The sequence below is a fragment of the Blennius ocellaris genome (genome assembly GCF_963422515.1).
Source record: "Blennius ocellaris genome assembly, chromosome: 5".
Classification (NCBI taxonomy): Eukaryota; Metazoa; Chordata; class Actinopteri; order Blenniiformes; family Blenniidae; genus Blennius; species Blennius ocellaris.
In genome coordinates, this window is record NC_137654.1 from 4,998,273 (window position 1) to 5,012,406 (window position 14,134).

At 44.2% G+C, this 14,134-nt stretch overlaps 1 protein-coding gene across 1 annotated transcript; it reads left to right on the forward strand.

Annotated features, from left to right (window-relative positions):
- Positions 1 to 753: 753 nt before the first annotated feature.
- Positions 754 to 11,447, forward strand: slco4a1 (solute carrier organic anion transporter family, member 4A1; the record flags this gene model as incomplete). The annotated part of the gene is made up of 11 exons (XM_080496339.1): positions 754 to 1,615; positions 2,890 to 2,980; positions 4,091 to 4,212; positions 4,297 to 4,408; positions 6,327 to 6,481; positions 6,609 to 6,831; positions 6,921 to 7,083; positions 8,640 to 8,815; positions 9,062 to 9,126; positions 9,205 to 9,353; positions 11,277 to 11,447. 11 exons carry the CDS (start codon positions 754 to 756, stop codon positions 11,445 to 11,447), a joined length of 2,289 nt encoding a protein of 762 aa, XP_080352465.1.
- Between the last annotated feature and the right edge of the window lie 2,687 nt (positions 11,448 to 14,134).

Sequence of the window (14,134 nt, forward strand, 5' to 3'; positions counted from 1 at the left end):
CCTGTATCTGTGACAAAGTGGAAAACTTTCTCAATCCAGACTGTAGCGTCCATTTCCCGTTGGATCTCCTCCTCTCCTGTTACTGGGAGGAGCGTCTGAACCTCTTCGAATGACCGCGGTGCTGTGGAGCACCAACGTTCCAATAAAACCAGTCAACAAAACAACCAGTGTGCGCAAAGCAGTGTGTGTGACTAATAGTGGATGTATTTACGGCAGCTGAGATATTTTAATATTGCATACTTATTGAGAGTGACGATCCTCACGACCGGTCAGCAGACGTGTGGAGGAACAATGCTTCGTGCTTATGGCTCTTTGAGTGTTGAAGGTTGCGACCCCTGGTCTCCATAGTGATGAAGGTCAGCTCTGCTGGTTGGTGGAGGGACACAGTTATCAGGTGATGAATCTCATTGTTCTCAGTGTAATCATTTGTCCCTTTTGTGTCTCTCCAGGATGCCATTCCTCAGCGACATTGTGAGGCAGCCTGTACAACAGTGTGGGGACAAACAGGAACACGTGGGAACCCAAACAAAACGTGGACACAAGAGGTTTGCAACAGAAGCCCACAATAGTTGAAGAGCTTTCCGGAGGTCCAACTGCAACGGATTCATGTTGAGTCTCTGCTGATTCCAAGATTCTGTTGGTTGAATTGTTTTGGTGGTGGAACTCATCGAACACTTGATCCTTGGTGTGTGTCGTCCCCCACCCCCGCCCCCACCCCCCCGCAGGATCCTCCCAGCGCCCCTCAGAGGGGCAATGCCAGTCCTGCTCAATGCGGACGCTTCCTTCAGCTCCAAACAGGAGCTCCTGGATCTGCAGGACTGTCCTCTCGGTGGGGGTCCCTCCCTGGACACCCCCAGTCCAGAGGATTCCCAAACAGGCAGTCCCATAGGGTCTGGCCCCAGAAGCCCCAGAAGCCCCGGAAGCCCCGGAAGCCCTGGAAGCACGAGAACATATGGCTCCAGGCCTCACATTTTCACCGTGGCTTCCTCCCTCCACGGACGGCTTTATACAGTGGAACCCACATCGCTGCCAGAGACCCCGAGCTTGGAGGCGTTCTCCTCTGATGAGCTGTGTGGCTGGGGGGCTCTGGCACCCAAAGCCATCCAAGCCTTCAACACTCCTCGCTGGGTGCTGTTCTTCCTTAGTGTGGCCTCTTTCCTTCAGGGGATGATCATCAATGGCTTCATTAACACGGTGGTCACCTCCATTGAGCGACGCTTCGACCTCAGCAGCTCCGAGGTCGGCCTCATCGCCAGCTCCTACGACATCATCGCCTGCATTTGCCTGGCCTTCGTCAGTTACTTTGGAGGGGTGGGGCACAAGCCGCGCTGGCTGGGCTGGGGGGTGATGATCATGGGCCTGGGCTCTTTCATGTTTGCCTTGCCCCACTTCACCACGCCGCCCTACCAGGTCAACTTTCCCGAGCAGACCGGGATGTGCATGGCCAACAGAACCAGCCCGTGTGAGAATAAAGAGGCTGGCGGACTGTCCAGTTATCGCTTCATGTTCATTCTGGCCCAGTTTCTGCATGGTGTTGGTGCTACGCCTCTCTACACTTTAGGAGTCACGTACCTGGACGAGAACGTCAAGTCGAATTACGGGCCTGTTTATATTGGTAAGCTAATATTTGGAGTTGGGTGGATTTATATGAGTATGTGTCTCTCTGTGAAAAGTAATGCAGCAGATTTTATTCAGTCGCAATGTTCATATCACAGAATAGAATGACAGTATTCTACCTAGCCCGTTCTCTTTGTGCACAAGCCTTCTCTGAGCATAATGCTGTATTTATCAAATGTCTTTGGAAACACGCAACATTAATTATACAAGCCTACTTTTCTACCCCACTGAGCGAAAACTGGTTTCCACAAAAAGCCACAATTAAAGCTTTTTGTATGAATTTCATAGACATTGCATGGACGTCAGCCCTCAGCACCATCATATAGAACACAGTGCTGAATATTCATAATACAGTTAATTGAGGAGTAGCAACAGGAAGCTGATGCAGGTCTGTAGTCTTCTGTCTGAAGGTGATGTCAGAGTCCCCCAGCTTATTTTTATTAGGAAATCCGAACTTTAGGAGGGTTCCCTGTTTGAAATTGACCAGCCGTATGATTTAAAGTGACATTTAAGACTAGCGCCCCCACACTTCACAAGAACTGCATGCAGGCTAGCAAGTTTATTAAAGTTGTTGATGATTCACCCTCATGCACAAATAAAAATAAATAAAAATAGACACATTTTACACATGATCATGAAAGGCAAAAAACAAAAAGGAAATGCATAAGAAAAACCCCCCAGCATTTTACCAATATTTTAGAGACCCCCAAAATTTCACAAATCATGTTTTAAGGAGGGCTACTGTCTCATGAAGGGGGGCTGAGCCCCTCTGTAGTTCGCACAAAATACAGTTCAGATCAATATTTGAACTGTTCGCATCAAACACAAGGTTTTCAAGACTATTTGAAAGATGTTTGTTACACCTCCTTGCATGTTTGTTACTCTTCTTTTCACTTTGTCCTTCTTCCTTCTGTTTTTGTTCCTCCCCTGTCAGACCCAACACTTGACTCCAGTGATCAATGCTAATAATCCAAAACTATTTTGACTGAACATCTGTTGCCTTTATGAGAAGATAATTGAATGCAGATAAGCCATTTAATTGAATGACACCATTTACCTCAGCTCATTTCATCCAGCCGGGCGTTTCAGAGTTATCAAATGACACCTAACACGAACTCAGTCTCTCTCCTGAGGCCCACTTTTTCTCATGAGTTCTAGAACACAGCTCAGAACAATTGAGTCCTTTTAATCTGTCGGCCAGGAAGACGCAAGTAGGAAACAGGAAGTGAGTGGCTGTACTGACACACCCTTGTGGTCTCTCTCTCCCCGCAGGGATCTTCTACACTGCCGCCATTGTGGGTCCGGCCGCGGGCTACCTGCTGGGCGGATACTTCCTCACCATCTACACCGAGATCTACCAGGCGTGAGTTCTCTTCCACTGCTGAGCAGAGCAAAAGAGAAAGAGATGTCGGAAAGGAGAAGAAACACAAGAGTGTGACATGACAGGACAGAACTAGCATTCTTAACAGAGACCAACCAGATTTACAGATTGAGGCTGCGATAGATCACAGACCAAACTACAATCCTTCATGTTTTGTATCTCAATGTTGCACAGATTTACATTGACCACAATGCACCACATTCCCACAACAATGGCTTGTAAAATGAAATACTTTGAATTCTCAGTTTTCAAAACAAGCCAATAGGATGGATAAGAAAGGAATATATGCAGTAGAGCAGTACTAACTGAGAGGGAGACCCAGAGAAGATGAAATATTAGTGATGACAGTAACAGTAGAAAAATCACATGAAAGTGTAATACAACTGCTTATTATTAAGTTCTCCAGAATGTAATAAAATTGATCTCAATAAAGATGGATAAGAATTGAATACACGACAGAGCTTCTAAAAATATGATGGAATAGAACTTTGCTACTATTTATGGTACAAATTAATGTACAAAAATTCACTCGACTTACACCAAGCAGATGACAACAAACTAGACAGAATTTGCCAGAATAGAAGGAAACAAAACTAAGTAGAGTAGAGCTGGGTAAAGTATAGCATAGAAGTAGAAACACGGTTCAGTAGAACCATGTGTACCAGAAACTAGTTTTATACAAAAACATAGAGCAAACTACAATAGAGCTTGTGCTACTATAATAGAACCGAATAGAGTAGTTTAAGATAGAAGTGGGATTATAGATACACCTCAGTTTAAAACAGTTGAACAAACAACAATAGAGCAAATTAGAGTATAATGAAACCTAAATTATAATGAAATGGATAGGAATAGTATATTTTGAGAATCATCAAATAATAGAATAAACTAGAATTGATAGATTTCATGACTGTAGAATAGATTAATTCAATGTGAATCCTGTAAGAGGGAAAATGGTCAACAGAAACCTTTAAAAAAATAACCAAGCTTCATCTTTAACATTTGTTTGGTTTGCGTGTGTGTGTGTGTGTGTGTGTGTGTGTGTGTGTGCGTGCGTGCGTGCGTGCGTGCGTGTGTGTGTGTGTTTCACAGGACTAAGATGACTCCAGAGAGCCCTCATTGGGTAGGAGCTTGGTGGGTGGGTTTCCTCGGAACAGGGGTCGCCTCTCTGCTGATCGGGATCCCCATCCTGGGCTACCCACGGCAGCTCCCAGGTACCAAGCATTTCCTTTCGCTACAGAACGGGTGTGAAGAGCATTTCAACACTTGGCCTTGGTTTGAATCTTGTCATTGTGCAGGCTCTCAGGAATTAGTTGCCACCAGGGTTTCTGAAGCCCACCAGCTGAACGACGGAAGCCACACCACTGCCTCAGATCCTCAGTTTGGCAAATCGGTCAAAGACATGCCAAGGTAGAGTACTTATTATGAGTCTTGGAGCATTTTAAACACTACAACAAACAACATATATACATTTGTGAGCACTTTGCTCGATTTATGTTGTGAGATTACAAAATAAACTGTCTTCATCAGCTTCCCATTGAGGCTGAGGCAAACTCACAGGAGGAACCACAAAGGCTAAGCTCTATAGGCAGTCAAAGTGCCAGCAGGTAGTCTGATATGCTGAAGTCTGCTTCAGAAATCTGTTTTCAAATCTGAAAAGGTTTTTGGAGGCAGGAGGCATTTTGCGAAGTTGGGGAAACTACTTCTGCATGCTTGGACATTGCTTGTGCCGTGCCGCAAGTGTTAGTACTGGGTCCCAAACACTTCATTGTCTATGACTCCTGCAACAATGGACACATGTCAGAATTTATTGTATTTGCAGATATACACCAAAAACTTTGGGGGAGGAAGTTCACACAAACTAATAAAGACAATAACTTCACAAATGTATAAATTATAGAAATTAACCAAATCATTACTAGCAAAAGTAAAAACATGTTTGAAATTAAATATAATTGGATAAGTGTGTTGTGTGTGTGTGTGTGTGTGTGTGTGTGTGTGTGTGTGTGTGTGTGTGTGTGTGTGTGTGTGTGTGTGTGTGTGTGTGTGTGTGTGTGTGTGTGTGTGTGTGTGTGTGTGTGTGTGTGTGTGTGTGTGTGTGTTGCAATGCCGTAAACGCATCCACCAGGTGATGGATGAGTCGAGTATTCCCATCCAGGATGACGCGCTCTGGTGGGGGTGTGGCGGTTGCTTAGCAACCAGATAAACAGGACACCTGATGCTTGCGCATGCAGACCCAAGTGTGTTGTGTGTGTGTGGGAATACACACACACACAACACAGTGTGTTCCCAGTGGACGTGTTCCCAGACACAGAACTGAGTTGCTGTGGTAATGGAAAGATGCTTTCCAAGGTCATGTGACGATACCAAGCGGCTGTTTCGGCTCAGTATTGAATGCACAAGTTTAAGGTTTCTTATCTAATCTCAAACACTGAGTGGCGACGGTGTGCATAAACGTTGCATTAACAGATGGTAACCTCAAGTACCGTTTGCAGCTTCATCAAAGACACATTACAAAACTCTTTGCATATTAGCTTTCAGTTCTTAGCTCTTACTTTTCTTCAGTGAGGCGAATCGATTCAATGCCAAACTTCCGTGGGGCCCACGATAACCCATCCATTGTGGGGTCTGGATTCAGTGTCCCGGACCAGAACTGTGGGGCCTTGCCGTCCAGCTGAAGGATGGCTTCCCGTAGAAAGATGTGCATTGTTGAGGCAGTGAGGAGGGACGCTGGGCTGTGGCTCAAGGATCCAAGAAAAGAAAAAGAGAAAAAGTAATCCACATGGCCAATGGCATTTTTAGCCATGCGCTCACCAAGTTTTCTCTTTGTTCTGAGAAAAATGCACTGTTTTATGTCCCGTTGCTTCTCTTCTTTGCAGCTGTGAGAGACGGGTTGGCCCCAACAAACGCTCAACACATTTCTTTCTTGTCTTTTGTGCATTAATATTAAAACTGCTGATTCCTCTCACCGCTCTCTCGTGTGGTCAAGTCGAGATTTGAGTTTGAGCAGCAAAGTGAAAGTGTTGACCATCCTGAGTGCATCACATCAGTTCAAGTGTAACGAGTGTTCAGAAAGCTGGAATTGTAATCAGGTTAACCCAACCCATCTTAGTTGTGAGGCACAGGCCTGCTTCTTTTTGGTTTACTACAGTATTTACTATGAAGCTTAGTGCCTAGTGTGAGGTCATCGTCTCTTCTGCTGCCTTCGTGGGGATTACAGTGGATTACATTATGTAACACTGGATCATAGGGACCGTTTCTGCACTGTTACTACAACAGCACTGCCTGAAAAGATTTGTTTTGATACACTGCTTCCTCTTTCTTGCAGATCTGTGCAGCTTCTATTAAAGAATCCCACCTTCATCTTTCTGTGCCTGGCGGGTGCGACCGAGGCCACCCTCATTGCCGGCATGTCCACCTTCGGCCCAAAATGTTTGGAGTCACAGTTCAGTTTAAGTGCTTCTGAGGCTGCGACGTGGTTTGGTAGGTTCCTCGTCAAGCACTGAAATCACCGTGAGCACTCACACGTGTGTTTCAAGGTGTTCACATCCTCTTTGTAGCTGCTGCATTGACATTGTATTGCAGCTTCATGGCGTTTGTTTCCCTCCAGGATACCTGGTGGTGCCCGCGGGGGGCGGCGGCACCTTCCTGGGTGGCTACATCGTGAAGAGGTTGAACCTCCGCTGTCGAGGCATTATCCGTTTCTGTATGGTGTGTGTAATTGTCAGCCTGCTCGCCATCTTCATTTTCCTCATCCACTGTCCCAACGTGCCCGTTGCCGGAGTCACCGCGCCTTACCGGTACAAACTGAGCGAGCCTCAGCAGCCGGACCAGTACAAGAACATGTAGGATCAACCTGAGGAACATCTATTGAGTCCAGACATGACCGCATGTCGCTGATCCCTGCCTCTCATGTCCGCAGCTCCTCTCTGGACCAGAGCCTGACGGTGGGCTGCAACTCGGCCTGCAACTGCGTCACAGAGCTGTACAATCCAGTGTGTGGTGCTGACAGCACCACCTACTACTCTCCATGTCACGCCGGCTGCACCTCAATCAACCAAACCAACCGCTCCACAGGCAAAAAGGTGAGACGTCACGCACACTCGGCACAAGACGCTTTCACCTCTGACTGCCGAGAGAAACTATGAAGGTGAACGTGAGCACATGGGACGAATGGGAAACATTTAATTGAGGAATGGGACGTGCCTGCTGTCTGTATTGACAACGGATAAGTTCGCTGGTGCAAAAATATAAACACATTTTAGGTGTTTAGAATTTTCAGTTGAATTCATGTTTGTTTTTTGCTTCAGTCGTTAGTTGTTTTAGTTTAACTTTGTGTCTCAATGAATGCTTATATCTATCATCTATCTTTAACTTTTATTTTCTATAAATGTCTATTGCTTGATGTTTGAGAAAGACTGTGAGATGAAAAAACTTTATCACTACTCAAAATGTATGTATGGATTTCTTACCTCATAAAGGTCCTGTGGTACCATTTATGTAAAGTGTTTTGGCAGTTTGGCTATCGATAATGATCAAAGATATCAAAGATAGTTATGAATTGTTTAATTCTAAATTGAATCTGATGTGTATCAGATGCCTCGGAGCAGCACCTGCTTAACGTGACATTATAGCCAATTCAGTTCTATCAGTCTCATAAGATATACTAAACGGTTAATTAGCAATTTGAGTTCATAGTTAAATTAATTACAATTACCAGAATTACCAGTAAAGCTTGAAAGATTATGGAGTTCTTAACACAGAAGAGGTCGACATTTCATTCACCTTTGTGCATATTAGCAACACAGCTAGTATGATTCCAAAAATTATATTTATTTACTGGAGAACGAAAAATGGAAAGAACCTGATATCCATATGGACTGATGATGAATCGGATGCTATCAGGGGTGAGTCTCAACTAAAGAACTACTCATATGGACTAGAAAACTAGCATATGGACCACAAGTCATAGCACTGCGAGTCCGCCATGTTTGTTTACAGGCGGATGAGTAGAAGGAACTATTTTCAACAGGGAAGGAGAGAGAGATGTGCATGCACAGGAACAGGCCCTATCACCTCCAGTCGTCTCTGCAGGAGGGAAGATCCACCGTGAAAGAATCTTTCCACCCTGGTAGTCGAGATAAAAACTTAGCGGATGCAGTGGATACTTCAACACCCCGTTGACTCGATGTTCCAACTGACCACACCTTGTTTGTTTGAGAAATGTTTGGCGTTTACACAGCAATGGCAGACACACTGAAAACCATGTTGTTAGCATGTCAGGCCACAAGGTGGCGATGTTGCTGGTTTTTGCAATGAAATCACAATTAACATTAACACATTAATAAGTGACGGTTGCAGTTGCTCCACTGTCACGTGAACAGACGCCCCAACAAGTCACAACACAGGAATGAACTTTTTTCTCTTTTCTGTTGGAAAAGATGCTGAAGTTGTACTTCCTCAATTCTTCAACATGTACAGAGAACTTGATTTGCAATGCTGTTCGTGTGTGTGTGTGTGTGTGTGTGTGTGTGTGTGTGTGTGTGTGTGTGTGTGTGTGTGTGTGTGTGTGTGTGTGTGTGTGTGTGTGTGTGTGTGTGTGTGTGTGTGTGTGTGTGTGTGTGTGTGTGTGTGTGTGCAGGTGTACTCTGGCTGTGGCTGCGTGGTGGGGAACTTGACCTGGGGCGAAGAGGGTCTGGCTCGTTCGGGGAAGTGTCCCAGCTCATGCCATCACATGCCAGCTTTCCTCAGCCTGCTCTTCATCCTCATCTTCTTCACCTTCTTCTCCTGCATGCCAGCTCTCACCGCCACACTCAGGTAGGTGATCTTAGTTTGAGTCAGACCTGGCATCTGTTACGACTGCAGGTTTATTTCTTTTTACACACAGGGCAGAACATTAAGGCAGATTTAGTGTGCAACAAAATAGCAAGTATAACAAAACATGAAAAAAGGAAAATAAAATTCAGGATACAGCACATTGAGCTGTGAGAAAAATGCCAAACTGTCTGGGATTTAATAGTAAAAGCTCTTCCTGCAGACTGTCTGACTGCCTCTCCTTCATAGGTGTGTTCCTGACAGCCAGAGATCCTTTGCACTCGGGATTCAGTGGATCGTGGTGCGAATCCTCGGTAATGCTTCTTTCATTTCCTCTGTGAACGTGGAACCATCTCCCATGGGAAATTTCTTACAATCTGTTTCTCTTTCAGGCAGTATTCCCGGACCCATTGCATTCGGCTCAGTGATCGACCTGTCCTGCTTGCTGTGGGAGGATCAGTGTGGTGAGAAGGGCTCCTGCTACCTGTACCACAACCGAACCATGAGCCTGTACACACTGGTAGCTGGAATCATCTACAAGGTGAGGCCACACACACACACACACACACACACACACACACACACACACACACACACACACACACACACACACACACACACACACACACACACACACACACACACACACACACTCATTAGCATCCGGAATATTATCAAGAGGTGGAAAGTAAAGAATGACATTTACTTGCGTTACTGTAATTTAGCAGGTCTTTCATGTACGTCTCCTCTTGTAAGCAGTAGTATGCGGTGGTGTTTCAGTCAGGGCCAGCAGTTAAGCCCTGCAGCCACACATTATGTCCTACAGTAAAAACACAATCCAAATCCAATATAAGGCCACAACTATGCATCAGTACTTAATCCACACCAACATAACAGCTGATCAACAACCACAACACATTAAAACACCACTATGCAGCTTCGCCATCAGATCAATTCCAGTATTTCCTAAAGGTTTGCATGGGGGGGGTGGGGGGGGGGGTGAGTCTCGCGCACTATTGTCATGCATGCGTGCTTGTCTGTGTGTGTGCACGATTGTATGGGAAACACCACTTTACAATAAAAAAAACTGCACAAAATGCCAACGCCTTTCTAATCCAGAGAAAGTAAAAGAAAACTAGCACTCACTATCACTTGTAGATTAAATCCGTCGTACTGTACCATTTCTGGTGTCGGTCTTTTTCTTCTTCCACTCACAATTGAAAAAGGTCCTGAAGCAGGTCCGCTATCGTATCATCAATCTTGCTGTTAAATTAACCGCCATCACTCCAGAGTAGCAGATAATAACAGAGTCATCACCACCTGCCCATGAGCCAATCAGTCAAGCTCATTTCAATGACGATACCAAGGCCAGGGCTCGGAACTCTGCTGGTCTGAAGACGTTCCGTCAATAACACATCAACATCTGATTGGCTGATGATACTGTTAGTGACGGCCAAATGAAGCTTCAATAAAGCTTCATGAACCACTGTCTATATTTCCTGACTCCACCAGATGGCGCTCTTGGTTTGCAGATCAAGTCTGAAAGACTGGCAAAGAAGTGTTTTCAAACATTTGTTGAACAGACAGTGCCATCTAGTGGCTTCAGGATATAAAGACAGTGGTTCATGAAGCGTCATTGAAGCTTCATTTGGTCATCATTGGATACTGTCACTCAACATTTTAACCCAATAGCAGCGTCCAGCTTCCATCAGAGGGTATCAATGAAGTTCCTGCTGCCCCCAGCAGAGGAAAGGAGCTGTGGTGCGTTTAGAGGACATAGGAGATTTAAGATCCACAGTCATCTTATGGATATAGTTGCTAAAGTCACTAATTGATTCCAGACACAGATTTCAGAATCACTTTTTAATTATTAGAAAGAAAAGAAAAATAATTTGACAGGGCGAGCAGTGCTATATTCACCATTTCAAAAAAAAAACCCATGTATATATGTATGTATGTATGTATTTGACCTATCTATCTATCTATCTATCTATCTATCTTGTCATTTTCTATAGTAACTGTTAGTTTTTTGTGAAACTATGGACATTTTCATCAAGTACATTGCACCACAATAAAGAATAACTTTAAAGTTGGGATTCAAAGGTTATAATTTCACAGTTTTACTGGTCTGGCCCATGTGGCCTCTGAACTCAAATGTGTTTGACACCCCTGTTATACAGGGTGTTTTTTGTTTTTGAGACGTTTTGGACCTGCTTTGGTGTTTATCTTGTGTCTATGAGCTTGTTTCATTATCATGATCTAGTTAAGTGGCAAGAAATTGTGACAGCTATCTTAAGAAATATGAAAAACATTGATTTACTGACTCATTCATGCCTTGTCTTGTAAAGTCTTCTGATTGTCGCTATTGACTTTTTCAAAAGTTACATGGCTTCTTGAAAATCTTTTTCTGTGCAGTTTTTCTGGATACTCTGACACTCTTCCTCCATTTGGTCCTTTGCTGCAGGTTCTGGGGACGCTGTTTTTCCTGGTAGCCAGCATCCTGTACAAGCCTCCTCCAGAGTCTCCGCAGAGCAGCTTCGAGAGCACAGACCATGGAACCGGAGTGCTGAGCGACCTGCCCGTCAAAAACTTGCCGGAGGATGGCGTCATCGTCAACACGCACGCCAGGTCATGACGTCTGGGGCGCGCCGTCCTCACTGACATCTGAAAACGAATCGCATTTAAAAAAAATTCCAAGAATTTTGTGTGATGACATTTTTTGATTCTTATTTTCATGATATAACGTTTGTCATTGAAAGCCAATGAAGCTCCTGAAGCCCATGTCGTGTGTGGAGCGTTTCCACAATGTCATCACTTTAATTCTTCTGTTCCTTCACTTGTGCTGTAAGAACGTTGCACTGCTTTGTTTTCCCTCCACAGATGAAGCCATTGGTCTGATCTCCTGTAAACAATGAAGCCACATCATCTTTTCTTCTGAAGCCCCACTGCTTCTATTTGACCTCATATTTCTGATGAACTTGTGTTCTTCCCAGTAACTGGGGTCAAAGTGAAACTGAATGTATTAAACAATATTCTCACACTGGAATCATTTCCTCACAAAATGAGTAAAGTAGAAAGCAGAAGATCGTTTGGCTTCCTTGAAGTCATGAGTCATAATGTGCAGTTAAAGTTCACTGCAGAGCCCAGCGAACCGTTCAATCACTTGAAGCTCGTGAATTGTTTCAATCAATGTTCACATTGACCTCTGTTTCCCAGCATGCCTTGCATCCTACAAGCTGCCCATGGCCTGGCTTGTAACCTCTAAATTATATTAGACCTTTTTTAACATTTGTGAGGAATCATATTCATCCAAAATGACAAAATGTTGTTCTCACAGTTCCTGGAAAGAGAACAAAGTTCCTGCTTCTGCTGGAGGATGAAAAGACTTTTACCAAGAGGTTTAGTGTTCAGGCTCCAGTTGGACTCATAGACAATCACTGTGCTGAAAGGCAGTGAAGTTGCTTGTCACGGGGTTCAGACGGCTGTTCTGCATTGGGCTGCTGTTCTTCTGACTCTTCCAGTCCCTGTCTCTGCTGCTCACATGCCACTCCAACAACATGCTTCATCATCATGTTCACCAGCAAGTCACATCCAATGCCTGACCTTTTGTTTGTTTCTTGTTTAAGACCAACACAATTGTCATTGTCACCTTTGGACATAAATACTGTACTTTATTAACATAAATCTGTCTACCCAGAATGCAGTTGGTCTTCAAACAAGTAGGTGTCGGTTCAGAGGATGGTTTTGATCTCCAGCTGTGTTTATCAAACATGTGATGTTGGATCTTTACATCTGCCTCCAAACAGAGAGACTGAGCAGTTTTAAAACATCTTCAGGCAACTTACTGCTGCGTTGCTCTCGATATGGCCGCATAAACAATATCATGTACTTCTCTTCATTTCCACTTCACAATGGAGTGGAAGCAAAACCTTGTCACTGAGCAAAGTGTGGCCCGAAACATGTCTACAAGACATCATCGCTATACTTCCAGATGGAAGACACAAAACATGTTGAGCCTTTAAATCATATACAAGTGGAGCGATGTGGTGTTGTAGTTTTGTGCGACTCTTTGCTCAGTGGGTTTCTGAGCCCTGCACTTGGCAGAGGGTGGGATTCCACCCGCTCACTAAAGAGTTCTGCATTTTACCACCTGACATTTTTACCTTTTTGCTCTGAGAATCCGAAATGCCTTCTGGGTGGATGTTGAGTTCCTGGTTGGCACTTGAGTGTCTTTGTTCCAAACTCATGTAGGTCCACAACCACTGATGTCCTGGGATCACTCAAACCTTCACTAAATGTTTTGGACACCTGAGCCTGGACACAAAGGCTCTGGAAGGGATTTCATTTGTTTTGTATCTGGAATATTGTTCTTAAAATATGTTTTCACTCTGTGATGGTTTTAAATCTTTATCAATATCGCAACAAGGGAAAATGTGAAGTGGGACTCACTGTGGATATTCAATTAATCGGAATAGGAAGTATTTGGCACAGACTTGCAGCACAAATATATTTTCTGTCTGAAAAGCACATGTGTACTTTGGATTATTAGACATGCAGCCTAGTGAGAAGTGGCCAGAATTGTCAATGCATTGAGGATCTATAAGTAATAGACTGGTGGTTCCCAGTGTGTTTTCCTCCAGAGAGGCTGCAGACCCCCTCTTCATGATTTAATGTCCAAAACAGTGAAGCCAAATGCTGCTGGACTCATTCAGGCTTACCAACATACAGAAGCAGCAGAAGAGTGACGTTTCCTTCATCTGCTCCACATTCATAATGTGTGTTTTTCCCCTTCGGGCCACACTGTTGCTTGCACTATGGCCTCAGAGTGAAAAAGGTCTCCAGTCCCATGTTGAGATCTGGCCTTTCAAAAAAAATAAAAAATAAAAAATGCATTTGTGGATGACTGTAAAGTGTCTCCCTGTTTTCGACGATCAGTTTCTCTGTTTGCCCTGCGATGGACTGCTGAGCTTTCCAGGGTGAACCATGCCTACGCCCAAAGTGAGCTGAGATCGGCTCCAGCATCCTGTGAAGTTTGACGTAATTGGATGGATGCATTTCTTTGTATTTGCAAATCTAATTGCAAGACTTTTGAGTCCTGTGATGTCTGGCATGTCCCCAGTGGTTGTGAACCACTGCAGTGCCATCTTAGTAGTAATGGCTGTCCGCCACAGAAAATGCATAGCTGCACTTTACAGAACTACATTTGGATAGAATCTTTTGAAATGAGGTTACATAGCAGTATTTCAAGTGGTAAAATGAAATCAGTGGTTTCTTCTGGAAGCATTGTGCAATGTTGATGGTCAAATATGTCACTGTTCATAC